The sequence below is a fragment of the Agelaius phoeniceus genome, chromosome 28 (genome assembly GCF_051311805.1).
Source record: "Agelaius phoeniceus isolate bAgePho1 chromosome 28, bAgePho1.hap1, whole genome shotgun sequence".
Taxonomy (NCBI): domain Eukaryota; kingdom Metazoa; phylum Chordata; class Aves; order Passeriformes; family Icteridae; genus Agelaius; species Agelaius phoeniceus.
The window spans coordinates 5,872,456-5,900,414 of NC_135292.1; the positions used below are offsets into that span (position 1 = coordinate 5,872,456).

General features: G+C 49.5%; 1 protein-coding gene across 1 annotated transcript in view; it reads left to right on the top strand.

The window, feature by feature from the left end:
• The window catches only part of LOC129126583 (uncharacterized), a 311,266-nt gene that overhangs the window by 211,593 nt on the left and 71,714 nt on the right, over positions 1-27,959 (top strand). The window contains exon 6 of the mRNA XM_077191255.1: positions 12,694-13,029. Within this exon, the coding sequence (XP_077047370.1) occupies positions 12,694-13,029 (336 nt within the window). The remainder of the gene's footprint in view (positions 1-12,693; positions 13,030-27,959) is intronic.

A 27,959-nucleotide genomic window follows, 5' to 3' on the forward strand; every position in this document is an offset into this window, starting at 1 on the left:
GGAAGCACCTTATCAAAACACTAGGAGCTCAGTTAAAAGGCAGCCCTCTCCAAATTCTTTCTCAAAACACGGGAGAAAGGCTACGGAAGGTAAAAAAGTGAAAGAGTTAGATGAAGGGATTGCTCTATTGCCGTTAAGAGAGGTTCCCATGGCAGGGATGCGCTGCCCCGCCCCGCGGGAGCCACCGGCGCCCCTGCCGGCCGTGCCCGGAACTGCACCCAAGGGGAAAGCGCCGCGGCCGAAAGGCCGGGACCGGCTCCGGGCTCTGTTTGTTGTCACTGCCGGAGCTGTTGATACACACTACTATTATTATATTATACACACTAGTAAAGAACCGTTATTCCTAATCCCATATCTTTGCCTGAGAGCCCCTTGATTTCACCATCCTAAAAATTAAGAGGGAGGGGGTTTGCATTCTCCATTCCAAGAGAGGCTTTTTCTGCCTTCCCAAGCAGACGCCTGTCTTGTAAAGCAAGACAAGCACCCACAGGCACTGAGGGGGGCTGCAGGAGGGGCAGAAGAAGGCCCTGCAGCACTTGGGCACAAAGGCCCAGCAGGTGAATGCAAGAAGGGAGCAGCAAAAGGCCAAGCTGAAGGCAAAGGCCAGGGCAGAGCTCCTACAGCCCCTGAGGGATCAGCCCCAGGGCCCAAGGGGGCCCCAGCACCCAGGGCACGGCTCGGCCACAAGCACCCGGCAGAGGCATTGCCCTCCTCGGCAGGGCACAGCCCACCCAAACAGCCCCTGGCAAGGAATCAGGGCTCCGGCTGCAGGGCACAAGGACACTGCAAGCAGAGACAGCAGCACCCTCAGGACCAGCAAGTCCAGCCCGTGATGGACATGGATTGGCAGGGCTGTCACAGCTCCCATCACACCAGGGACCCTCCACACTGGAGCCCTTGAGAACATTCAGGTGGGTCTGCATTGAGAGGAGGCATTTCCTGATGGACACAGGGGCCTCTCAATCTGCTCTGAATCTTAGACCTAAAGGGGAAAATAGTACAGGAATATTTTAATTTTTAAGGGAATGAGTGGGAAAGATGAGCAGGTATGATTTGTTCAACCACTATTAGAAGCTGTGGGGGATAGGTTTGAAATAAATGAATTTCTTTTTCTTCCTCCTGTGATTGTAATTAACTAGGAAGGAGTTTGAGAGCTGGATTTTAATACTGTAAAAAGGGATACAGAGGCTAGTTCTGTTGTACCTCTGTGTCAAAAGTCTGACAAGGCCTATGCTGAAGTGAACCCAGAAGTGTGGGCAGCCCCAGGGAAATACAGAAAATTAGATATGGAGCCTCTACAAATTAAAGCAACCAGGACAAGCACTACCCTGTTCCAAGAGAGGGAAGGAAGGGCTCACAGCCTGGTATTGAGTCCCTGTTAAAGGCAGGGCTTTTGGAGCCAAGGATGTCTCCCTACAACACTCCTATCTTGCCAGTCAACAAACTGGATGGATGGACACAAGGGGGAAACACAGAATTTTCAAGTGTTAAAATGAAGATTAACTGAGGCAAGTGGCCTGGGCCTTCCAGACAGGGAAAAAGAATTTGAATTATAGGTGGACGTTAAACAGGGTCTTGCCAAAGGAATTCTTGTGCTAAAATGTTTAACCCAGTGGCCAGAGAGCAGCCTCATTGTCTGCAGAATTGTGCAGCCACAGCTTCCGTGGGGGCAGAGGCCTGAAAACTGATGACAACAGGAGAATCTCCTAGAGCTCAAGTCTGGCATCAAGTTAAAGCTTTGACAACCAAAAGAGCCTCTAAATGGATGAGCAGGGCTCGGTGATTACAGTATGAAACTTGTTCAGTGGCACAGGAGGATTCAGAACTGAGGACAGGGCAAGGGTTTAACCCAGCCTCCTGTTTGAACAGCCTGGAGAGGGGCTGGCAAGGAACCCAGGACTGCACTCAAGGGACAGAGCTCCTGAGCCAGGCTGGGAGAGATTGATGGGACATTCCCTGGCCTGAGGGAGACAATGTGTTTGTGGATGGCTCTGCAAGGGCAGCAGAAGGGAAAAGAGCTACAAGACAGGCTGTTATTAAGGAAGGGGAATCAGACAAAGCGCAGGTCACCGCCCCATGCTCAGCTCAACCCGCGGAGCTGTGGGTGCTTGTAAGAGCCTGGCACTGAAATGCCCTGAGCAGGAAGGCTTCAAAATCTTCTGCTGACACCATGGCACCTAACAGGGGGGGCAAAAGCAATTCTGACTGCTTCAGCAATCACTGGATCACTTATTAACCTATTGCTAAAACAAATAATTCAAAGATAATGGATTGTGGAAGCAATAGATTCAGATGGGGAACTCATTTTACAGGAAAGACCCTTCAGGGGATTATGGCAGCTTTAGGAATACAATGGGACCTCCATAACCCCTGGCAAGCCCAGAGCTCGGGTTGGGTAGAAAGAATGAATGGGGAAATAAAGAAACACCTTTGGAAGCCGGAGATAGAAACCAAGATGCCATGGGTACAGCTTTTGCCATTGGCCTTGGCAAGAAAAAGAGCCAGACCCAAGGCAGATATTCAATTATCTCCCTTGGAATTCATGTCTGGAATTCCTTACCTGGGCAATTCTCCACCTAGTGCAGGGTGGAAATAAGGGATGTAAATGTAAGGCAGGCTGTAGCCAGGATCCTGTCTCCTGTGGAATCTCTCCCCCAGGAAGCTGGGCTGGCACAGAGCCTGCCCTGGGACTTTGCTGTTGCCAACACCCAGCCAGGCCATCGGCTCCTGCCTAAGGAGTGCAAAGCAGCACCACTGGTGGCCAAGGGGCCCACGCCAAGTGTCCCTGAGGCCAGAAACAGCCGCCAGCACAGCTGAGCACGGGGGGACCCCTCAGCCTGGCCTCAGGGGCTCTGAAGCCCCGGAGATTTGCACTTCCCGCCCGCAGCAGGACCATGGGAGCCGCCCTGAGCCTGCCCTGAAGGCAACGCAGCAGCAGCCAGGGCTCCACAGCGGGCCAAGCCCCTGGGCCTGCCCACAGATCCTCTGCTCAAACCCTCGGGAATCCTGGCCACCCTCCCCTGGCACCTCCAGCCACTGCGGCCAAGCCTCGCTGCCGCTGCTGCAGCTCCAGCGCTGGCTGGGCCTGCACTGCCACAGCTGCTGGGGAGCACCACGGCACAATTCCACCCTGGGGCTCACTCACACCCACACTCTGGGCTGCCTGCGACTGCACTGCTGCAAAATGTACCCATCCTGCTTCTTTTAAATCTTATTTCTCTGCTCAGAAAGGTTTCTCTACTCAAAGGTTTGCCTTTGGGAAAGAAATTTTAAAGGTTTTATTTAAGGGGTTCCCAGTCTGTTCGGATGTTAAACTCATCTCCACCACTCAATGGAGGCGAGTTTAACATCCGAACAGACTGGGAATAGCCCAAAAGACACCCACAGAGATAAGGACCAGCAACAAAACATCAACGCCCCGCAGCAAACAGCAACCAACAGCTACCCCAGACACTGCCCCCGCACAGCTGGAGACACCTGGTCTGGAAAAGGCTGAGAAGGAAATCCAGGAGTGTGGACGGAATTCACAGCAGAGGGGAAGATATCCGAGTCTAATAGGAAACCAAACACTAAAAACTTACACGACTTGGAAGCAATGAACATTAAAGCAGTGGATTTAGATTGGTTCAGACTACGTAAAGTTTAGGAAAAATCGAGTAAAACTGACATGTCATGGAATGATTTTTTCTGCACAGCCGGGCTATGTGTGGATGAAAGTATTTCTGTTGCCCATCCTGGCCAGAACCAAGCAATGCCTTGACTCTCTCACACGAAAGAGATTCTTGGAGAGTTTTTGTTTTCCCTACAGTTTCAGTGATAAGATTACAACATGAGAAACATTTTTTATAATAATCCTACTTTATATTGTCAGGTAGGTTTGGGACAGAAGGGTGAGAATCAATTTTTGGTCTGGGTTTTTCCATGTTCGCCTTTATGTTGCATTTTGCAAAATTGAAGAGCTTTAACCGTGATACTTTTAACTCTTAAATAGTTAATACTTTTTTTAAAAAAAGCAGGGTGAAGCTGCAAAGGGAAACAGCAAATGGAGAATGTTGGGAAAACTTTACTATAAATAAATGGGGGGGAATTGAGATGAGGGACTACATTTTGTTCATCATGAAAAAGAGACCAGTGTGTTACAAGAGTTGTCTGCTGACTATTTCTGTACTACTTCATGAGATATGAGCTACAAGGATACCAGGGAAGGGGTTGCAGGAGCCCACACATAGTCCCACCCAGCAAATGGTACAAACAGATAACTCACAGAAATAACGACCAGGGAAAGGCTGGGGAAAGGGCAGGGGCAGATAAACAGCCAGCAGGGAAACCTTTCCCGCTGACAAATGGTACAAGCAGATAACTCACAGAGATAACGACCAGGGAAAAGCTGGGGAAGGGGCAGGGGCAGATAAACAGTCTGCAAGGCAGGATATTTGCTTGCTTAAGCTTGATAGGGCACAGTTTGCAAGGCAGGACATTTGCTTGCTTAAGCTTGATAGGGCACATATTGCGTTAATCATAAGATTTTGGTAATTTTCCACAGAGAAGTCACCAAATAAGGACATAGGGTGAAGAAGACACGGCTGAGGAAGACTCCGCAGCCTTTATCACCGACCACCAGGAGACAGAAGGATGACCCCCTAGCAACAACCAGCGCAGGCGCAGAGAACTCTGAGATAACATGGACTCCTGAAGGATGGAGAGGATAAAAGGACTGAATCAGAAACTAGTTGGGGCGGCAGTAGGTGGAGCGGAGACTCCCCTGTCGCCCAGCGCTGAGCCTTTGCTTACGTAGTATAACTGCTTCAATAATTAATAAATTCTTTGATTGGAAATTACTCGTTTTGAGTCAATTTTATAACAATGGGGTGTCCAGGGGGTCCCTGTGCCCAGGAAAGGGGGTGCACGGCCCCCGGTGTTGAGGAAGGTGGTGGGTGGGGGCTGTGGAAGGCAGGAGTGGGGGTCCAGGGGGTGCTGGGGTCCAGGAAAAGCGGGGGCTGGGGTGTCTGAGAGGGGGAGGGCCGGGAAAGGGGGTGCGGGGGGGCATTGGTGCTGCATGAGGGGGTGCAGGAGGGTCCCCGTGCTGGATAAGGGGGTGCAGGGGGGGTCCCTGTGCCTGAGAACGGAGGGTTTGGGAGGGTTCCAGTCTCAGATATGGGGGTGCACGGGGGTCCTGGTGCAGTGGAATGGGGGTTCAGGGGGTTCTGGTGCTGTAGCACATCAGAGCAGAAGCAGCATTCGTTTAACCCATGGTCTGCCAGGGAACCACAAAACCATGTCCCATTCCCATCCTTTCCACGTTTGGACTGGTACATGAGCTGCTTTTTTGTTTCCTTTGTTATCTGTTTCACCACTTTTGCTTTGTCTCTATTTGCCAAGACCAGTTTGAGTCATTTGATTTTCCACAAACTCCTCTTTTCTCTGCTAACAGATGATCTGATCCCATCCCATGGTGAAATGTTGTGTTCCTCATTTCAGTGGATTGCTCAGCAGGAAGGTCAGGAGCTGGAGCTGTCTGGTTGGTTATTCCGAGGCCAGCTTGTAATCTAATGGTGCCATTGAAATGAGAAATGGGTTCTGTGGCTCCTGATATGAATTGGTTTGGGTTCCCAGGGGCTGGTGCATGGTGTTGTAGGATTTGTTCTGCTGGCCGTTCATCTTCTCCCCATCTTTGGCCGCTCTCTCCAGCCAGGGCTGCATCAATTGACCATTTGTCTCTAATTAAATCATCAAATACTTGGATTCCCAACTGATTTCCCGGAACTTGTGGGAGCAAGAACATCTCAGTGCTCTAATCCACCCCATATAACATAGACAGCACACGTTGGAGTGGGCAGAGGGATGATTCCCCCCATTTATTTATAGTGAAGTTTTCCCAACATTCTCCATTTGCTGTTTCCCTGTGCAGCTTCACCCGTTTCTGTCGCAGGGTCAGATATCCTCACCCCGGGCTCTGCCTTGAGCTGTGCAAATTCCATCAGGGCAAGCAGGCAGAGCTCGGGGTGAGGGGCAGGGGGAACCAGCCCAATTCCTGCCCCAGGCAAGAGACCCAGGTACATTGGCCAGGCTTTGCCCAGCAGGGTTCATTTGCATTCCTAAAGCTCCTCTCCTGGCTGACTAGAACCAAAGCTTCTCTTCCAGGGCTGCCATCTGGTGAGTCACATGTGGCCCCCCGGAATCTGCTTTTTTTAAAAAAAGTATTAACTATTTAAGAGTTAAAAGTATCACGGTTAAAGTTCTTCAATTTTGCAAAATGCAACATAAAGGCGAACATGGAAAAACCCAGACCAAAAATTGATTCTCACCCTTCTGTCCCAAACCTACCTGACAATATAAAGTAGGACTATTATAAAAAATGTTTCTCATGTTGTAATCTTATCACTGAAACTGTAGGGAAAACAAAAACTCTCCAAGAATCTCTTTCGTGTGAGAGAGTCAAGGCATTGCTTGGTTCTGGCCAGGATGGGCAACAGAAATAATTTCATCCACACATAGCCCGGCTGTGCAGAAAAAATCATTCCATGACATGTCAGTTTTACTCGATTTTTCCTAAACTTTACGTGGTCTGAACCAATCTAAATCCACTGCTTTAATGTTCATTGCTTCCAAGTCGTGTAAGTTTTTAGTGTTTGGTTTCCTATTAGACTCGGATTTCTTCCCCTCTGCTGTGAATTCCGCCCACACTCCTGGATTTCCTTCTCAGCCTTTTCCAGACCAGGTGTCTCCAGCTGTGCGGGGGCAGTGTCTGGGGTAGCTGTTGGTTGCTGTTTGCTGCGGGGCGTTGATGTTTTGTTGCTGGTCCTTATCTCTGTGGGTGTCTTTTGGGCTATTCCCAGTCTGTTCGGATGTTAAACTCGTCTCCATTGAGTGGTGGAGATGAGTTTAACATCCGAACAGACTGGGAACCCCTTAAATAAAACCTTTAAAATTTCTTTCCCAAAGGCAAACCTTTGAGCAGAGAAACCTTTCTGAGCAGAGAAATAAGATTTAAAAGAAGCAGGATGGGTACATTTTGCAGCAGTGCAGTCGCAGTCAGCCCAGAGTGTGGGTGTGAGTGAGCCCCAGGGTGGAATTGTGCCGCGGTGCTCCCCAGCAGCTGTGGCAGTGCAGGCCCAGCCAGCGCTGGAGCTGCAGCAGCGGCAGCGAGGCTTGGCCGCAGTGGCTGGAGGTGCCAGGGGAGGGTGGCCAGGATTCCCGAGGGTTTGAGCAGAGGATCTGTGGGCAGGCCCGGGGGCTTGGCCCGCTCTGGAGCCCTGGCTGCTGCTGCGTTGCCTTCAGGGCAGGCTCAGGGCGGCTCCCATGGTCCTGCTGCAGGCGGGAAGTGCAAATCTCCGGGGCTTCAGAGCCCCTGAGGCCAGGCTGAGGGGTCCCCCCGTGCTCAGCTGTGCTGGCGGCTGTTTCTGGCCTCAGGGACACTTGGCGTGGGCCCCTTGGCCACCAGTGGTGCTGCTTTGCACTCCTTAGGCAGGAGCCGATGGCCTGGCTGGGTGTTGGCAACAGCAAAGTCCCAGGGCAGGCTCTGTGCCAGCCCAGCTTCCTGGGGGAGAGATTCCACAGGAGACAGGATCCTGGCTACAGCCTGCCTTACATTTACATCCCTTATTTCCACCCTGCACTAGGTGGAGAATTGCCCAGGTAAGGAATTCCAGACATGAATTCCAAGGGAGATAATTGAATATCTGCCTTGGGTCTGGCTCTTTTTCTTGCCAAGGCCAATGGCAAAAGCTGTACCCATGGCATCTTGGTTTCTATCTCCGGCTTCCAAAGGTGTTTCTTTATTTCCCCATTCATTCTTTCTACCCAACCCGAGCTCTGGGCTTGCCAGGGGTTATGGAGGTCCCATTGTATTCCTAAAGCTGCCATAATCCCCTGAAGGGTCTTTCCTGTAAAATGAGTTCCCCATCTGAATCTATTGCTTCCACAATCCATTATCTTTGAATTATTTGTTTTAGCAATAGGTTAATAAGTGATCCAGTGATTGCTGAAGCAGTCAGAATTGCTTTTGCCCCCCCTGTTAGGTGCCATGGTGTCAGCAGAAGATTTTGAAGCCTTCCTGCTCAGGGCATTTCAGTGCCAGGCTCTTACAAGCACCCACAGCTCCGCGGGTTGAGCTGAGCATGGGGCGGTGACCTGCGCTTTGTCTGATTCCCCTTCCTTAATAACAGCCTGTCTTGTAGCTCTTTTCCCTTCTGCTGCCCTTGCAGAGCCATCCACAAACACATTGTCTCCCTCAGGCCAGGGAATGTCCCATCAATCTCTCCCAGCCTGGCTCGGGAGCTCTGTCCCTTGAGTGCAGTCCTGGGTTCCTTGCCAGCCCCTCTCCAGGCTGTTCAAACAGGAGGCTGGGTTAAACCCTTGCCCTGTCCTCAGTTCTGAATCCTCCTGTGCCACTGAACAAGTTTCATACTGTAATCACCGAGCCCTGCTCATCCATTGAGAGGCTCTTTTGGTTGTCAAAGCTTTAACTTGATGCCAGACTTGAGCTCTAGGAGATCCTCCTGTTGTCATCAGTTTTCAGCCTCTGCTCCCACGGAAGCTGTGGCTGCACAATTCTGCAGACAATGAGGCTGCTCTCTGGCCACTGGGTTAAACATTTTAGCACAAGAATTCCTTTGGCAAGACCCTGTTTAACGTCCACCTATAATTCAAATTCTTTTTCCCTGTCTGGAAGGCCCAGGCCACTCGCCTCAGTTAATCTTCATTTTAACACTTGAAAATTCTGTGTTTCCTCCTTGTGTCCATCCATCCAGTTTGTTGACTGGCAAGATAGGAGTGTTGCAGGGAGACATCCTTGGCTCCAAAAGCCCTGCCTTTAACAGGGACTCAATACCAGGCTGTAAGCCCTTCCTTCCCTCTCTTGGAACAGGGTATTGCTTGTCCTGGTTGCTTTAATTTGTAGAGGCTCCATATCTAATTTTCTGTATTTCCCTGGGGCTGCCCACACTTCTGGGTTCACTTCAGCATAGGCCTTGTCAGACTTTTGACACAGAGGTACAACAGAACTAGCCTCTGTATCCCTTTTTACAGTATTAAAATCCAGCTCTCAAACTCCTTCCTAGTTAATTACAATCACAGGAGGAAGAAAAAGAAATTCATTTATTTCAAACCTATCCCCCACAGCTTCTAATAGTGGTTGAACAAATCATACCTGCTCATCTTTCCCACTCATTCCCTTAAAAATTAAAATATTCCTTTACTATTTTCCCCTTTAGGTCTAAGATTCAGAGCAGATTGAGAGGCCCCTGTGTCCATCAGGAAATGCCTCCTCTCAATGCAGACCCACCTGAATGTTCTCAAGGGCTCCAGTGTGGAGGGTCCCTGGTGTGATGGGAGCTGTGACAGCCCTGCCAATCCATGTCCATCACGGGCTGGACTTGCTGGTCCTGAGGGTGCTGCTGTCTGTGCTTGCAGTGTCCTTGTGCCCTGCAGCTGGAGCCCTGATTCCTTGCCAGGGGCTGTTTGGGTGGGCTGTGCCCTGCCGAGGAGGGCAATGCCTCTGCCGGGTGCTTGTGGCCGAGCCGTGCCCTGGGTGCTGGGGCCCCCTTGGGCCCTGGGGCTGATCCCTCAGGGGCTGTAGGAGCTCTGCCCTGGCCTTTGCCTTCAGCTTGGCCTTTTGCTGCTCCCTTCTTGCATTCACCTGCTGGGCCTTTGTGCCCAAGTGCTGCAGGGCCTTCTTCTGCCCCTCCTGCAGCCCCCCTCAGTGCCTGTGGGTGCTTGTCTTGCTTTACAAGACAGGCGTCTGCTTGGGAAGGCAGAAAAAGCCTCTCTTGGAATGGAGAATGCAAAGCCCCTCCCTCTTAATTTTTAGGATAGTGAAATCAAGGGGCTCTCAGGCAAAGATAGGGGATTAGGAATAACGGTTCTTTACTAGTGTGTATAATATAATAATAGTAGTGTGTATAAACAGCTCCGGCAGTGCCAACAAACAGAGCCCGGAGCCGGTCCCGGCCTTTCGGCCGCGGCGCTTTCCCTTTGGGTGCAGTTCCGGGCACGGCCGGCAGGGGCGCCGGTGGCTCCCGCGGGGCGGGGCAGCGCATCCCTGCCATGGGAACCTCTCTGAACGGCAATAGAGCAATCCCTTCATCTAACTCTTTCACTTTTTTACCTTCTGTAGCCTTTCTCCCGTGTTTTGGGAAAGAATTTGGAGAGGGCTGCCTTTTAACTGAGCTCCTCGTGTTTCGATAAGGTGCTTCCTGTAGAGAGAGGGATTTTCCCTCAACAGCCGGAGCTGTGGTTACCAAGGGGACGTAACTCAGAGCAGGAGGGGTCAGGGGAGGATATCCCGCCGAGGCTCGGTCGGAGTGTGGGCAGGGTCTGCTGCCGGAATGGCCAGAGGGGGATCTTCCCGTGGAGGCCGAGCCGGAGCGTGGGCAGCCCCCACATGGCTTCTGGCGGCTGATCCGGCAGCTCCCGGCAGAGAAAAGGCAGGTGGGAGACCCCGGCAGCAGCAGCGGCGCTGCCCAGCGCAGCTGGCACGGGCAGGGCAGCCGGGGATGGGATGGCTGGGACCCGCCCTCGGTGCGGTCGGCGCGGTGACCTCGGCCCACGCGGCAGGACAGAGCAACCCCATCTTGCCCAGCATGGCCGGCAGAGCGGCCGCGGGCCGGGCAGTGGGGCCAGGGCACACAAATTCACCGCCAGCGCCGGGGCAGGTGGAGCTGCCCTGGGCAGTGAGCCCGCACCTGGGATGGAAACCGGGGCAGGCGGAGCTGAGGCGGGCAGCGAGCCGGGACCCGGGACAGGCGCCTCGGCCGCCAACGGAGGGGGCAAGAGCTGCAGAGGATCCCACTCTCTTTCTGACTTTTCCTCTTGTTCCCCTCCCTTTCATTTCCCCTTTTTATTTTCTTGGTTTGTTCCTCGGGTGTTTCTGATACTTCAAAGATTTTTATTCTCCTAAAATCTCCTGTCTAACATATGGCATATTCTCTTTCTTCTAGATTAAATGGGTTTTTTTCCAAATAAATCCAGAACCTAACAAATCTAAACTTCTGCTTGGATATTTTGAAATGGTCGACGAGCTAACTCATGACCTCCTAATGTTATTTTTCTCATCACCTTTTTATTTATCCTTTGGCAAATTAAGCATTTTTCAGTGACTTGCTTTGCTACACCAAAAATCCCAGTGCACCCAAAATTCCTTAAAAAATGATCACACAAAGCTTGAGTACGCCAGTGGGGTTTCTGATGCACGTCTTCTAATCTTTTCCTAGTAAGCACATTTTATTAAGTCATGTAGAAGTTTCTATTTCCCTGATTTATCTTGTTCATTTCCTATCTTGTTTAATTCTTTTTTCTCGGCTTCCCTAAACTTTGGAATTTCCAGTTTTTCCTCGTTTGGAGTGAATATTAAAGAAACTCTTTCAGTTCCATTTCCTGCTGCATCCTTAGCTTTGTGATCTGCCCCCAGTTTGCCCAGTTTGCCTCTCCTTTGGCCCGGGCCGGGTTCCCCCCGCCCGCAGCGGCTGGGAGCAGCCGAGAGCCCCGCGCTGCCCATGCCGACCTGTCCCGGCTCCATCGCCGCTGCTGCCGCGGGCTGCGAGGGCTGCGGGAACGGGGCACCGAGGGTGTGGCTGCTGCTGGGGGAGGAGGAGGAGGGAGGGAAGGGCAGGGATGGAGGGGGAGGAGGAGGCGGGGTAAGGGGGGAGGAGGGGGAGAAGGAATGGAAGGGGCGGGATGGAAGAGGAGCAGGAGGTGGGGATAACACGGAGGAGGAGGAGGAGGGGGGATGGAAGAGGAGGAGCGGGAGGAGAAAGAGCAGTGAAGGAGGCGGGGTTAGGGGGGAGGACGAGAGGGAGGTGGAGATAGGACAGAGGAAGAGCGGGAGGAAGAGGAAGAGGAGGGACAAGGGCGGATCAAGGCTGAGCTGAGGGAGCCACGCGGTCTCGAGCCCTGCCTGAATTCGCAGCCCCCACCTGTGGGATCATCGCCCCCCCCATGGCTCCGGTGAGCGGGGAGGGGGAGCCCGGCCCGGATATCCCGGGGGGTCCCTGGGTTGGGTTTTTGGGGGGATGTTTGGAGAATGAAGAAGTCCAAGGCTGATGGGAAAAGGCCCCTCGGGGGGACATCGGGGGGTGGCGGTGGCGGCTGCCGGCAGAGGCAGCCTGGAGGAGCAGAGCCCTGTGTCCCCCAGGAGGCCAAAGTGGGGAGGCCAGAGAGGGGGGAGCGCCGCCATTGGCGGGAGCCTCAAGAGCCTGGAGAGGGGCAGGGGGGACTCCTTGGAGGCGCTGCAGCGCAGAGCAGAGAATGAGGGGAGAAGGGAGCCCGGGAGCCCAAAGAGCCCCGGCATCCCGAAATGGGGAGAGCCAAGAGGGGGCAGTGCGTCCCCAGAGACGGCCTGGGGGGATCTCGTTGCCCTTGCCTGTGGCACGGAGGCAAATCCCATGCTGTCCTTGTCCTTCCTCGCCCAGAGCAGGAGCTGAGCATGGAGAGCAGGGAGGACAAATGCCCGCGGCAGAACCTGGTGGCAGAGGCCGTTTTGAGCGGCTCCACGGCGCAGGAAGCCAACGGGGAGGAAAAGGCCCGGAGATGCCGCACGAGGAGGGGCTGCAAACGCAGATGGCGGGGATGTGAGGGGGAAAGAGCCAGCCTGGGCCGGGAAGGCAGCCGGAGATGGAGGCAGAGCTCGGAGCTGGTGCTCCATGAGCAGCTCCATGATGGGGAGAAGCCCCACACGTGTGTGGACTGTGGGAAGAGCTTCAGGTGGAACGCCGACCTGATCAAGCACCAGAGGACCCACACTGGGGAACAGCCCTATGAGTGTGGGGAGTGTGGACAGAGCTTCAGCCAAAGGTCCAACCTGATCCGGCACCAGAGGACCCACACAGGGGAGAGGCCCTATGAGTGTTCCAAGTGTGGGAAGGGGTTTCAGACCAGCTCTGATCTTCTCCTGCACTATCAGAGTCACACAGGGGAGAGGCCCTTCCAATGCCCCGACTGTGGGAAGCGATTCAAGCGCAACTCTGACCTTGTCAAGCACCGGCGCATCCACACTGGGGAGAGGCCCTACGAGTGTGATAAATGCAGGAAGAGGTTTCTGACCAGCTCTGATCTCCTCCGGCACTATCGGATTCACACAGAGGAGAGGCCATTCCGCTGCCCAGACTGCGGGAAGGGATTCCAGCAGAACTCCACCCTCGTCACCCACCGGCGCATCCACACTGGGGAGAGGCCCTACGAGTGTCCCCAGTGTGGGAAGAGCTTCTCCTGCAGCTCTAACTTGACCCAACACCAACGGAGGCACCGGTAAGGGAAGCCCTGCGAGTGCCCCGAGTGCGGGAAGAGCTTCGTGCGCTGCTGCAGCTCCATCCCCCACTGGAGGAGGCACTTTGGGCACAGCCCTGGTCACTCACATTCCCTGTGATCCATGTTGGGGACACTCCTGGCTGCTTGTCCTTTGGTTTGGCCTGAATTTTTTTCTCCTCTCCATGTGTTTCCACTCCAAAATCCAAGAGGGATGGATCAGTCACCTCAAAACCACTCAAATCCCTCTGAAAATAACTGAATTTTAACCCAAAAAGGCTCAATCCTTCCTCAAATTTCTTGTTCCCTCCTCAAAAAACCTCAATGCCATGCTAAACTCTCCATTCCACAGCCACCAGGGTGAGATGGGGTTAGAAGGGGACTGCGAGAAGTGGGATCCCAATTTGGAGCAATGGGATGGGGATTGTGTGGGGCTGGGTGTGTGGGTTGTATTTGATAGCAAATAAAACTTTCAGAGTTACTGATTTCTGTCCCGTTCATTTTCAGTCAGTTCTGTTTGCAGAGTGCCACCTTTTCATCTGATTCAATTCTTATAAAATTCCCATTTTTTAAATCATCGAGCCTCTAACAATTAAAAAACCAATATCCAAATAAAACCACGCACCCCCAATAAACCTTTTAAAAATAATTTTAATTGTTTTGGAGTACTTAAGGATGTTATTAAAGTTTAATTGTTTGGTTGAAATGTCTGAGAAATTATAGTGGTGTTTTGGTTTTGTGTTTAGTATATTTGTAATATGAATTGTTTAACTAAGATGTGTAAGATTGCATGGTAGTTTCTTTAGATATTTTTATCTAAAGTACATTAGTCATCGAGTTAAAATTTTCAAAAGGTATTTCTTGATATATAATTTGTTTATTTATATGCATTGGTAATATTATAATAATAGTTATTGTTGGTTTGAGTTGAATCATTGTAAAGAAGAGTTGAGATTTTTATATTTTATTTTTATTATAATTTATTTAATTTCAATTATTATTTCTTTCTTTATAATTTTATTGCAATTTGTTGAGGGGATAGGAAGGAAGTTCAAGGGCAGGAACATTTTTTCCTTGCTGGGAACTGGAATTCCAGACCCTGGGAGTGTGTGCAGGACCCCACAGACTGGGATCAAATATGGGCTGGGATCAAATACGGGCTGGGATCAAATACTGACTGGGATCAAATATGGGCTGGGATCAAAGATGGGCTGGGATCACCTGGACTGGGATCACATGGATGGGGATCCTGTGGGTCAGAACCCTCCAGACCAGGATAGCCTGGAGTGGGATTAAATATGGACTGGGACTGTATGGAATGGGATCCCAGGTTTCTGGGACCATATGGATCAGGCTGGGACTGTTTTTTAAAGTAAATTATATATATATTTTTAATATATATATTTTATATATATATATATATATTTAAATATATATGTAAATTATATATATATTTTGTTATATAGTTTTTATTTCTGTCGCTAATTAAGCTTGTTAAAAGGCTGCTTGTGCTAAAGTGCCTGCTTGGATGGGATAACATCCAATGCACACAGGATGAGGACACCTGTACAGATCTGCCAACTATCAGCACTCCCTGTCTGAAGGCAGAGTGCACCAAGGCCCAAAAACTGGAGGTGATAAAGAGAATGGACTAAAACCACAACCAAGGAATCTGCATGCTCTAAAAAGGCAGATCCAGGGCAGAGCCATGCTAAACAGTTCTTGGAAGATGTAAACTGGGTGCATCTTGGCACTGAGGCAGGAGCACCCTGTTACCTTCAGGGATCCCCTGAAATACCTTTCCCCTTACATCAGCCTGGTGCATATTCATAGAGCCTCATGCACAGCAGCTGGGAAGGGTTTAACACTTTACTGGGTATATTAGTGTTCAGAAACACATAATCACCAGAATGATTATATGCAGGTGCTTTTATTGAAGAGCTCTGGGTGTCAGGGGTACCAACCCAAATCTGACTCCGACATGGGTTTGGGATGAACATGTTTTTATATTCTATCGTTATATAACATTCATGTTAATGATTAAACTTCAATTGTTCTATTGTATACATAGATTTCAGCCAAGCATGGGCTCCTCATGGCCCCCCTCAAACTTCTAACATACTTTCTCACGATTCTTCTTATGATTAAACAATAATTATATTTAATTACTAAACAATCATCACATCTAACAATTATATCATTTATCATGTTCTGCTTACGCAGGTGCAATTTCACATGATCTGGCAAGCACAAAGCCTAACATTTTCAGAGTCTATTTTTGACATTTTTCCAGCGCCCCACTATCATTCTCCCCCCTTTGAAAGCATTTTCACTTCACTATAGGTGTAAATGTTTTCACTTGATACAGTCCTTTATTTCTCAATTTATTCTTGATGTTCTTCAAGTCCATGGTTGATGTAAACGTTGTCGTGGATGCTGTCATGCACTGGAGAACCAGAAGATGGTGGGCGTGGATCTCGTGTCAGTGCCTTTATTATCTTCTGGTTCCAGGACGTTTTCTTCTGTATCTCTCCTTTCAAGATGCTGTGAACTAACCAAATTGCTAAGAATACAATTAGTAAGATTATCACAGTCTCAATGACAGATTTAATCCGTGAACTCACATTCCACCCTAACCCTTTAAAGATTTTGCCTAGCCAGGTCGTAGTCAAATCCTTTTGCTCTTCTTGGGCTTCATGCTCTCTTTGTTTCAACTGATTGATGTCATATTCTACATCTGCAGTTACATTTGGGATGTGAACGCAGCAATGACCAACTTGTCCCTTTAAAAATCCACATACTCCATGCTCTTTCAGGAGTAACAAATCTAAGGCTAATCGATTTTGTAAAGTCATTTTTGTGGTGGCTTGTAATTGTACGTTTAATTCTTTAAATCCTTCCCAGGTGACTCTTGCCAGTCTATCCACCTGACCTGTAAGTTTGTACAGCATCTCCCTACTCTGAGAGTTTGCTGTAGGACCAAGCAAAGACTCTCGGGCCCACCCAAATTTCACTCCACCAGAGGGTTCTTGCCAAGTGTCATCTGGATTTTCATTGTCTAGAACTTCTCGTCTTGCTCTTATCTGCACAAGTTCATGTTTTCCATTAAATGGGGACTTTTTCCAAATTGGACATGAGGTTGGGAGGCCTAAAGTAATTTCCTTTACTTTCCCATCTACAGGCAGATGTGTTGTCCAGGTGCCATCGCTTGCTGCCCATACAAATTGTCCTGGACCTCAGACTGTACTCCTGGTACATCCTACAACTACTTTATAATTCCCTCTGCCTTGTTTATGTTTGATCCCTCTGCAAGCACAGCCAGTTTGTAGGGCTATTGCCAGGGGTGGCATCTGCTTTATCTCTGCATCATCAGAAGTGTAGTCATAAGTTTTATTACATGCCCACCAACTTACTTGGTCTGCCCTCGTTCTGCTACTGGTGGCAGTGTTCGTTACTGCTGGATCTGTTTCATTCTCGGAGCCTTCCCACTTAATGCACCAAGGGGTGTTTGCCATACATTGGAATCTTTGAAGGATACTCACAGACCACGCACTGTCCCAAGGCTCTGTCTGACCTTTCTGATCCTTGGCCTCACACTTCCATACCAGAGTGGTTTCTGTAACATTTTCTGTAATCTTTTTATAGTGTGGCAAATAGCATTGCCATTGTGTGATGCCTCCTGATTCTCCCATAGGGGTTCCTAGTGTGCCATCACTTAGAATACTGTCTTTCTGGCCCATGGGTCTCATCCATGTTCCTATTTTCTCCCAAGTTTCCTTGATTACTTGCCTCGACTCGGGTACCTGTTTGCATGCAATTGTTTTGTTGTTTTGTATTTCAGGTAGTTTTGCTGTTATGATTCCCCAATTTACTGGGTCTCCTGCTGCCTTTGGTATTGGCAGACAGGCAGTTATTCTACAGGTGTTTTGCATTTTGGCAAAGTCTTTGACTAATCCAATCATTACATTCTCAGCCCAAACTGCATTAGAAACCTTTATCCCCTGTGTTTCTGCTTGTACCTCTCTCTTCATTCTAGAATGAAGAGTGTTTACTTGATCTTTTTGCATTCCACATCCCAAAGACATTAATGACCATAACATTGGCACAAATACTGATAGCATTCTCAAAGTAAGTAAGCACATCTTATCTGCAGCCTTGTTGGTTCCACAGTTTACACAGGCCGTGATCCAGGATGGATTTTCTTCACTCGGGTGTAGTGAATCCAGGGGTCCACGCCGGCTACTTTGGCTGCTGTAAAGGTGGTCAGCAGTACCTGGTGGGGCCCACTCCACTTTTCTTTCAGCGGTTCTTCGTTCCAGTTCTTGATGTACACCTTGTCTCCTGGATGTATGTTATGAACTGGGCTCTCGAGAGTCAGCGGTCTATTCCACACGAGGATGCTCCGGAGCCGAGCTAAAGTTTTCCCGAGAGACAGAACATAATTATACACTTCCTGCTTTCCTGTGACGTGCACATTAGGGTTAGGCTCAGGAGATTCATATGGTTTCCCATGCAATATCTCCTAAGGGCTGACTGACATCCCACACCTAGGCTTTATCCGAATCCTCAACAGTGCTATTGGCAAAGCCTGGGGCCACTGCAATTTGGCTTCTTGGCATATTTTACTGATTTGCCTCTTTAGTGTCTGATTCATCCTCTCTACCTGTCCACTTGACTGGGGTCTCCACGGTGTGTGGAGGTCCCAAGTTATCCCCAGCAATCTACTTACCTCTCTTACTACTGTAGCTATGAAATGGGGCCCCCTATCTGATGATACCCTAGGGGCACCCTGAACCTGGGAATAATCTCCTGTAGTAACCACTTTACTGTTTCCTTTGCTTGGTTGGTGCAACAGGGAAGGGCTTCTGGCCACCCAGAGAATGTGTCAACCCCCACCAACAGGTATTTGTATCCTCGAGTTCTTGGCAAGTCTACAAATTCTACCTGCCAGTAGTCTCCTGGCTCTATTCCTATCCGAATTCTTCCTAGCTGTGCTTGTCATCTAGCCACTGGGTTGTTTTTCAAGCAGATATCACATTTTGACATTACTGATTTTGCCATTGTTAACATCCGTACCGAAATTAAACTCTGCTTTAGCAATTTTACCAATGCCTCTGCTCCCCAGTGACATTCGTTATGTTTAATTTGTAGAACTTCTCTCATTATCAAGGGGGTACCACTATCTGTCCTTGTGCAGTCACATACCATCCCCCTGAATTCTTTTGTGCATTTAGCAAACGTGCCAGTCTCTCATCTTCTACTGAATATTTTGGTTCTGGAGGCAAATTGAATTGGGATACATTAAGCTTTAAAGGTATCAATGCCATTGTTGTTTGCACCTCACGAGCAACCTGTCGGGCTCTCCAGTCTGCCTTTCGATTTCCCTCACAGATTTTGGAGTTTCCTGATTGCTGTGCTTTACAGAGTATGACTGCCACTTGTTCAGGTTTTTGTACTGCTTTTATCAATTGCAGGACTGCATCCTGATGTTTAATGTGCATACCCAGAGAAGGACAATAGTCCCCTTTCTTTCCACAGTGCTCCGTGTACGTGCACCACTCCAAAAGCATATTTTGAGTCAGTCCAGATATTTACCTTTTTCCCTTCACTTAATTCTAGTGCCCTGGTTAAAGCAACCAGTTCTGCCTTCTGGGCAGATGTATTTGGTGGTAATGCCTTTGCCTCCACTGCTGTACTGACTGTTGTTACCGCATACCCAGCGTATCTGGTTCCGTTTTCCACAAAGCTGCTCCCATCTGTAAACAGCTCCCACTCTGGCTGCTCTAGTGGGACGTCTTTCAGGTCTTCTCTTGCTGAGTAGGTGTACTCTATTACCTCCACACAGTCATGCTCTAATGGGCCTTCTTCAGTTGTGGTACCTGGGAACAGAGCTGGATTCAAAAGGTTGGTTGTTTTTAATGTGACATCATCCTGCTCAGTCAGGACTACCTGGAATTTCATCATCCTGCTTGGGGATAGCCAATGCCCCCCTTCTGCTCTAAGACAGTGGTTACCATGTGTGGTACATTGACATCTATGTGCCTTCCCATCGTGAGCTTCCTGGCTTCTTGTATCAGCATCACAGTGGCTGCGACTGCCCGCAGACATGGAGGCCACCCGGCACTTATGCTGTCAAGTTGTTTGGAAAAGTAGCCCACCGGCCTTTTCCAGCTTCCCAGACCTTGGGTCAGGACTCCTAGTGCTAGGCGCAGCCTTTCATGGACAAACAGCTGAAAATCTTTAGACGGATCAGGTAAGCCTAATGCTGGAGCAGTTGTCAGTGCTTCCTTTAATTTTAGGAAGGCTTCTTTCTGTGGCTTGCCCCAGGTGAATGGCTGCATCTTCTGAGCTTCACACAGGGGTTTCACAATCAGTCCATAGTCCATGATCCACAGGCGACACCATCCTGCCATCCCGAGGAAGACTCGCAGCTCATGTAGATTCTGGGGCTCTGGAATAGCACAAATAGCTTGGATACGGTTAGTGCCTAGTTTTCATTGCCCTTGTGAAATTTCACATCCCAGGTAGATCACAGTCTGTTGGGCAATTTGTGCCTTTCCTCTGGATACTTTATAACCTCCCATTCCCAGTGAATTTAAAACCTCAATGGTTACCTTTATACAGGTTGCCTTTTCTTCTGTAGCTGTTAGTATATCATCAACATACTGCAACAACAGGTATTGGTCTCTTGGTACTTGCCCACTCTCGGTCCAAATCTCCAGCTCCTTTGCCAGTTGGTTTCCAAACAGGGTCGGCGAGTTCTTATATCGTGTCCAGGTGAGCTGGGTCTTTCTCCCATTCCCTGGGTTTTCCCACTCACAGGCAAACAGTTTCCTACTTTCTTTGTCAAGGGGGATGCAGAAAAAGGCATCTTTTAAATCAATTTCAGTAAACTACTTATATATCTCTTTTACGGATGTTAGCAATGTGTAAGGATTTGTTACCACTGGATAAATGTCCTTTGTGATTTTATTTATTGCTCTCAAATCCTGCACTAATCTATATTCACCATTTGGCTTCTTTACTGGAAATATTGGTGTATTAAATTCTGATTCACATTCTTCTAAAATTCGGTATTTCAAGAATTTCTCAATAATCTTTACTATTCCTTGCCATGCTTCTGGTTTTATGGAATAGTGTTTGACTTGTACAGCCCTCGCCCCTTCTTTTAACTCTACATGCACTGGTTGTGCCAATTTAGATTTCCCTGGTATATCTGTCTCCCATACAGAGGGAATCACTGCATCTCCTACCTCCCTAGGGATAGAGGGAACAGGTTTTTCTTTGATCATTAATATCTGTCCCGTCTTTGATTCAGGTATTTTCATTATAAGCTCCCCATTTTCAAAGGTTATTACCGCATCAAGTTTCTCTAGCAAATCTCTCCCTAAAAGCGGAATTGGACCCTCAGGTACGTATAGGAATTCGTGTGTTATAACTTTGTTCCCAAAACACAAATCTAGGGGTTGCAAAAATGGCCATTTTTCCTCTTTCTCAGTAGCACTGACTATTGTTGTTTCCTTGTCCCCAATTTGTCCTTGCAAATCATTCAATACCGAGTAAGTAGCTCCTGTATCTATTAGAAATTTGACTTCTTTATGTCCTAATTGTTTATTTATAAGAGGTTCCTGATCTTGTTCTACTGGCTCTGTGTCTAGTCAGCTGGTATACTCCCCCAAAACCATCCCCTTGGTAACCTGCTGGCACTGATTGCCCTGGTGAAACTGGTTGTTCAAGTGTGGACATTGTCTCTTCCAATGCCCCTCCCGCTTGCAATAGGCACATTGATTTAGGTTTAACCCCTGCGTGACTGGTCTCCTATTTTGATTATTCCTGTTACATCCCCTGAAATTTGGGTTCCCTTTTCCTTGTATTACTGCCAACAGATTCTGCTGCTGCCTTTTACTAGCTTCTCTTTCGCAATTGTTATATACCTTCCAGGCTACCTCAAGTAGCTTATCCAAATTCAGTAGTTCTTCCCCTTCTAATTTTGCAATTTTCTACGAATATCGTCCTGTGACTGGCCCAAGAATATGAGAGCGAGCTGAACCTTTGCTTGTTCTGTGTCCATTTGGAGATCTGTATGTTTTCTTGCTACTCCTTAAGCCTCTCCAAAAATGCAGTGGGAGATTCCTTCTTTTCCTGCCAAACTTCATATAGTTTAGACCAATTTATAGTTTTGGGCACAGCATTCTGAACTCCTATTTGGATCCACTCTTGATATTTCCGTAGTCTCCCCATATTGCAAAATAAATTAGGGTCCCAATTTGGATCCTCAATTGGGAAATTCTCATCTCAATTCCCTGTTACGAGTCCATTTCTGATGTCCTCTCTTGCCCTTTCTCTGTCTGCCTTAAGTACCATCTCTTTCTCAGTAGAATCCATCAAAGTGTCTAATATTAATATATTAGATATATTAATATACTAAATATAAATATATATTAGATATATAGATATATTATATATATTAGATATATCTAATATATATAAATATATATTTTATATATATATATATATAAATATATATATATATATATATATATATGTATTAATATACATATTATTTTATGCCATCCGAGTCAGGATTTTGAGGTTTTTATAACCATTTTTAATACTCATGCCATTTTATCAGGATTTTCTCTATAAATTCTGGCTGATTGTTTCCAAATAACTAAATCTGCAGGAGAGAAAGGCACTTTTACAAATACTGGCCCTTCCACTCCTACACTTTGTCGCAAGGGGGCAATTACAGTTCGTTTTTGTCTGCCTATGTCTTTTCTATCCATAACTGGGGCAAGGTTAGACCGACTCCTGGTTCTGGGGGCTACCCCATCATTGATTCTCTCTCTCTCCTTCCTGCCACAGTTAGGTTTTGCTCATCTTCCGAGGAAGAGGGATCAGGTGACGATGGGAGAGGAGAATAAAGAGGGAAGGGTGTACTAGACGAGACAGGTTCAGGACTAGGTGGGGTAGGAGCAGGCAGTGGGATAGGGACAGATGGAACAGGTGGGATAGGGTTAGGTTCTCTTGATCCTATTGGAGCTACCTGTAAATCAATATCTGTATAATTTTCCCTACTCAGGCTTTCTTTCAATGCCAAGTTCCAAACAACGTTCCTCACAAACCCCACACTTATTGCTTGCAGATGTTTTAACCATCATTAATCCACATTCATCCTGCCATTCTGGCTTTGCCCGTAAATAGTAAAACAAATCAACATACGGAACCTCATCCCATTTTCCTTCTTGTTTACAAAACGACATTAACTGCGAAATAGTGTTATATTGCAGAGTCCCATATTTTGGCCTTTTTTCACCATTCTCCAAGGCATATCCTGGCCACCATGTATTACAATAATCAATCAACTTAGCTTTACGTAATTCTTCCCCAAAATTACCCTGTTTCCAATGTGCTAGTAAGCACCCCAAAGGAGAACTTTGCGGGATAGAGGTGTTGCCGCCCAAAATCCCTTTCAGTTTCTCCCTTCCAAATATACCACAAATTGCCGAACCCGCAACGCTCTCGCGATTGTCTTATGGAACAGCGCCTGGGCTTGTACCAGCAGGAATTCCTTTAGCCCAACCAAGCGTAGCTTTCGCTGCATCTCATTGGCAGGCACCCAAACCAAAGTAAAAAGCACCTTACCTTTCTCCCGGGGACGTGGCGAGCGGCAGAAGCGGTCGCGGCCGATCGAGCTCCCCGAGAATCCCTCGGTGCCGGCTGGAGCGCGGTCGAGTCGCGAAACTCGCTCAGCAGCACCCGCAGGGTCTCATCCGGGGTCACCAAAATGTTAGCGTTCAGAAACACATAATCACAGAAGCGATTATATGCGGTGCTTTTTATTCAAGAGCTCTGGGAATCGGTGTAGTTTCCACCCAAATCTGATTCCGACCACACATTCGAGGTGAACCTGTTTTATACTCTATCATTACATAACTTTCATGTAATTATTAAACTTATATTGTTCTATTGTACGGACAGATTTCAGCTAAACATAGCCCCCTTTAAATTTCCAACATAGTTTCTCACGATTCTTCTTATGGTTATATAATAATTATATTTAATTACTAAAAAATCACCACATCTAACAATTGTATCTTTTTTCATACTGCTTACGCAGGTGCAGTGACCTGAGAAAACACAAAGCCCAATATTTTCAAAGACTATTTTTAACATTTTCCAGGGCTCCACTATCACTTTTATTTCTTGTGGGAAAAAACCCTCCATCTCAACCAGGCACTCATGGCCAAAACTGGGCAACTGCCTCTGGAATTCCTTATATCCAAGGATAGCTCCCAGACAAAAGCTGCCAGCTTTTGTCTGGCTGGCCTTGGCTTCCTGAGGGCTGGCCCTCATCTGCCTCTGAAACACTGGGGCTGGGTGCTTTCCTTCCTTATGAAAAGAACTCTTCTTCCTGTCCAGCACCCACAGCCAAAACTGAGATTCCACCTCCAAAATGCCCAATGTCCAAGGAAAGCCCCTAGACAAAAGGTGCCAGGAGAGACAGGGCTGGCTGGCTTGGCCTGAGGGTGGCCACCTCTCATCTTCTTCCTAAACACTTGGACTTTGTGCTTTACTTTCCTATGGGCAAAAACACCCATCTTGACCATGGCCAAAACTGGGATTCCCCCTCCAAAACTCCGTACATCCAAGGATTGCTCCCAGGTGAAAGCTGCCAGGACAGACAGGTCTGGCTGCCCTTGGCCTCCTGGGGGTGCCTCTCCCCTGCTGTCCAAACACTGGGGCTGGGTGCTTTCCTTCCTATGGAAAAGAACCGTCCTTCTTATCCATGCAGAAACGGCTGAAATTGGGGTTCCATCTCCCAAATTCCCAATATCCAAGGGTTGCTTTCAGACAAAAGCTGCCAGGACAGAGAGGTCTGGCTGGCCTTGGCCTCTGATGGCCGCCTTTCATCTGCCCCTGAGACACCACCGGTGTTCTGTGCTTTCCTTCCTATGGAAAAGAACCATCCTTCTCCTCCAGTGTCCATGTCTGAAATTGGGATTCCACCTCTGAAATTCTGAATATCCAAGGGTTGCTCCCAGGCAAAATCTGCCAGTACCGTCAAGGCTGGTTGGCCTGGGCCTCTGGTGGCTGCGCTTGCAACAGTGGGGCTGGGTTCTTTCCTTCCCATGGAGATCCCTGGGACACTGTGGGGACCTCATGGAACCAAGGGAATCATTGTGGCCCCACTGGAGCCCAGGGAACCAAGGGGATCATTGTGGCCCCACTGGAGCCCAGGGAACCAAGGGGATCATTGTGGCACCACTGGAGCCCAGGGAACCAAGGGGATCATGGTGGCACCACTGGAGCCCAGGGAACCAAGGGGCCATGGTGACACAGAGGGGGTCCATGGACCCAGAGACCATTGTGGCTCTGTGGGGCCTGATGGAACCATGGAGACCATTCCAACCTTCAGGGCCTGGTGTCACCAAGGGGGCATTATGACACCTCAGGGCCCCATGGAAGCAAGGGACCATTGGGACACTGTGGGACCCCATGGAACCCAGGGAACATGGAACAGCTCTGGCTGGCTTGGCCTCCCAGGGGCCACCTGACAGCTCTGGCTGATCTTGGCATGTCAAGGGCTGCCTCTCATCAGCTCCTGGAGCACTGGGTCTCTGTGCTTTCCTTGCTATGGAAAAGAGCTGTCTGACTTTCCAGATGGTCATTGCCAAAAGGGGTACTCTGCCTAAAATAATTCCTATTTGCAAGGGTATCTCACAAAACAAAACCTGCCAAGTCTGGCTGACCTTGGCCTCTGGTGGTCACCTCTCATCTGCCCCTGAAACAGAGGGGCTCTGTTCCTTCATTCCTATGGAAAAGAACCGGCCTTCTTGTCCAGGGACCATGGCCAAAATTAGAATTTGGCCTCCCAAATTCTGTATATCCAAGGATTGCTCCCAGACAAAAGTAGCCAGGACAGACAGGTCGGGCTGGCCCTGTCCTCTGGTGATTTCTTTAGACTCTGAGCTGAATGTTTTCATTTGGAAACACTTTGGAGAGGGCCCAGAGATGTCCCAAGGAGGGGTTTGGAGGCCTTGGGCCCATGAGCACTGTATAGGGACAAAGGAGCTCTGTGCTCAGTGGGGTGGAGCCTGAGGACAGTGGAGCAGAGCCATGAGAGTGTTTAAAGAGTGATTTCAGGGATGGTGGATCCTTTTGACATAGTGGAAAACAGCCAGAGAGAGAAAGAATCAACGCCAAGGGCAGCTGGGGAGGCCCAGAGTGGCATGAGGAGAAAGGAATTTCCCTTTCAGGGCAGGGCTGTGGTGCAGCACGTCCCCAGCAGGAGCCTGGAGCAGCCCCAGGCTTTGTGTGGGCAGGCAGGGGCAGGCAGGAGGCAGAGCTGTCAGCAAAGGAAGGGCCCAGCCAGGTGGGGCAGCCGGGGGATGCCCAGAGCCTGCAGGGACAGAGGCCAGGGCAGGGACACCGTGGGACAGCCTGGGCTGCACAGGGCACAGGGATGGGCAGCAGCTGCAAGACAGCCCTGACAGAGCCAACCTGGGCAGCGCTTTGGCCATGGCTGCTGGCCCTGGGCCTGAGCCAGGAGGGGACAAGTGACCCTTGCAGGCCTGGGGCCTCATGGCCTCCTTGTCCCTGCTCAGCAGCCTGGCAGGGGCTGCCCCACGCTCCTGCCCTTGGCATTGCCCATCCCCACATGCCAGGGCCCATCCCGGGAAGAGCCCTGAGCAAGGAGGGAGGGACAGGATCTGCCTGGCCAGGCCCTGGGGCTCAGGCCTTGGCCCTTTACATTCCTGAAACAAATCCAGGTTTGCTCAGCACCAGAGACACCTTTGCCTTGTTTGTCCCCAGCTGCCATCAGTGCCTCCAGTGTTCTGCTCTCCCTGGAACCCGGGGACACTTTCTCAGTGCTGTCCCTCACAGGGATCTCTTTAAAGTACAAGAAACTTCAGTATTTCAATCTGACTTGGAGCTCTTGAGAAGTCTTTGAGCCCACTCTGAGGGACTGGGTGTGATGCAAAGAGCAGCAAAGGCCCAGAGGGTGATTAAAGTCCTTGTGCTGTGTCTGTGCTGCTGAGCTGGGCCGGGCTCCTGGCCCAGAGGCAGCTCCTGGCAAGGGCAGCAGAGCTGCAGAGAGACAGCTCTGGCCAGGAGCAGCTCCTGTGCACAGCCCAGCAGGGCTGGGGCACTGCCAGGGCCCCTCAGGGACACGAGCAGGGCACAGACAGAGCTCACAGGGGCTCAGCACTGGCCGGGGCCTTGGGATGTCCCCGCGGGGGCTGTGTCACAGCAGCACCTCTGGGGCTGTGTCCCAGAGCCACAGAGCAGCTGGGATGGCAGCAAGGGGCTGTGTGACAGCACAGAGTGGGCTGTGGGACAGCACTGAGGGGGTTGTGACAGCACAGAGCTAGCTGTGACATCAGAGAAGGCGGCTCTGTGACATCACAATGTGGGTTGTGACACAGAGTCACAGAGCAGCTGTCTGATGCCACAGAGAAGGCTGTCACATCACAGGGTGACTGTGACATCACAAATGTGCTGTGTGACATCACATAGGAGCTGAATGACATCATATGGAGGTTGTGTGACATAACAGAGCTGTTGTGTGGCATCACAGGTGGCAGTGTGACATCACAGGTGGCAATGTGAAATCACAATGGCTTTGTGACATCACAGGGTTTGTGTGACATCACAGGTTTCACTGTGACATCACAGGGGCTATGTGACATCCCGGGGGCTGTGTGAGGTCCCTGGGGAGGTCACTCTGCCCCGGCCCCCTCACAGCTCCCCCCAGAGCAGTCCAACCCTGCTCGTGCACAGCAGGTTCCCCTGTCCCCCCGGGTCCCCCCGGGTCCCTCGGCCCCGCAGCCTCCCCCAGAGGATGTTCCACGAGATCGACCCCAGAGCCTGACACGGGGACGGGGGCCGGGGCCCTGGGGGTGGCACAGGGGGACAGGGACCCCCCGGCAGCGTCCCCGTGTCCCCCAGGGCCAGAGCCTGGGCCAGGGCTCCTTCACCCTGTTATAGATAAATATCATAATATTGGCTTTTTGCAAATATTAAAATGGATTTTATCTGTGTGGTGTTTAAGTAACTTTGTTCTAAAGATATAGTTTTTATTTCTGTTGTTAATTGAGCTTAGACATAGTAGTGAAATAGCTGATAGAGGTGTGCTTCTGTTAAACTGCCTGCTTGGGTGGGATAACATCCAATGCACATGGGATGAGGACACCTGTACAGATCTGCCAACTATCAGCACTCCCCATCTGAAGGCAGAGTGTAGCAAGGCCCAAAACCTGGAGGTGATAAAGAGAAGGAGCCAAAACCACAGCCAAGAAACACACATGCTCTGAAAAGGCAGACCCAAGGAGGGGCCATGTAAAATCATTCTTGGAATATGTAAAGTATTGGATATGTAAAGTTTATGGATATGCATGTTTATGGAATATGTAAAGTTTATGGATATGCATGAGGCTCTATGAATATGCACCAGGCTGATGTAAGGGGAAAGGTATTTCAGGGGATCCCCAAAGGTAACAGGGTGCTCCTGGCTGAGTGCCAAGATGCACCCGGCTGTAATAACCTTTGTTCCATGGTCCTGGTCTCCCATTGTCCCTTATTAAACTTTGTACATTTTCACAGGAGAGTGAACGTGTTTTTCACAAATGGAATCTCAAGGGAACAAGGGTCAGTTGTTAAGCCAAGGCTCTGCTTTGACCAAGTGGGGCCTCATGGGACACAGGTGCCACTGGGAC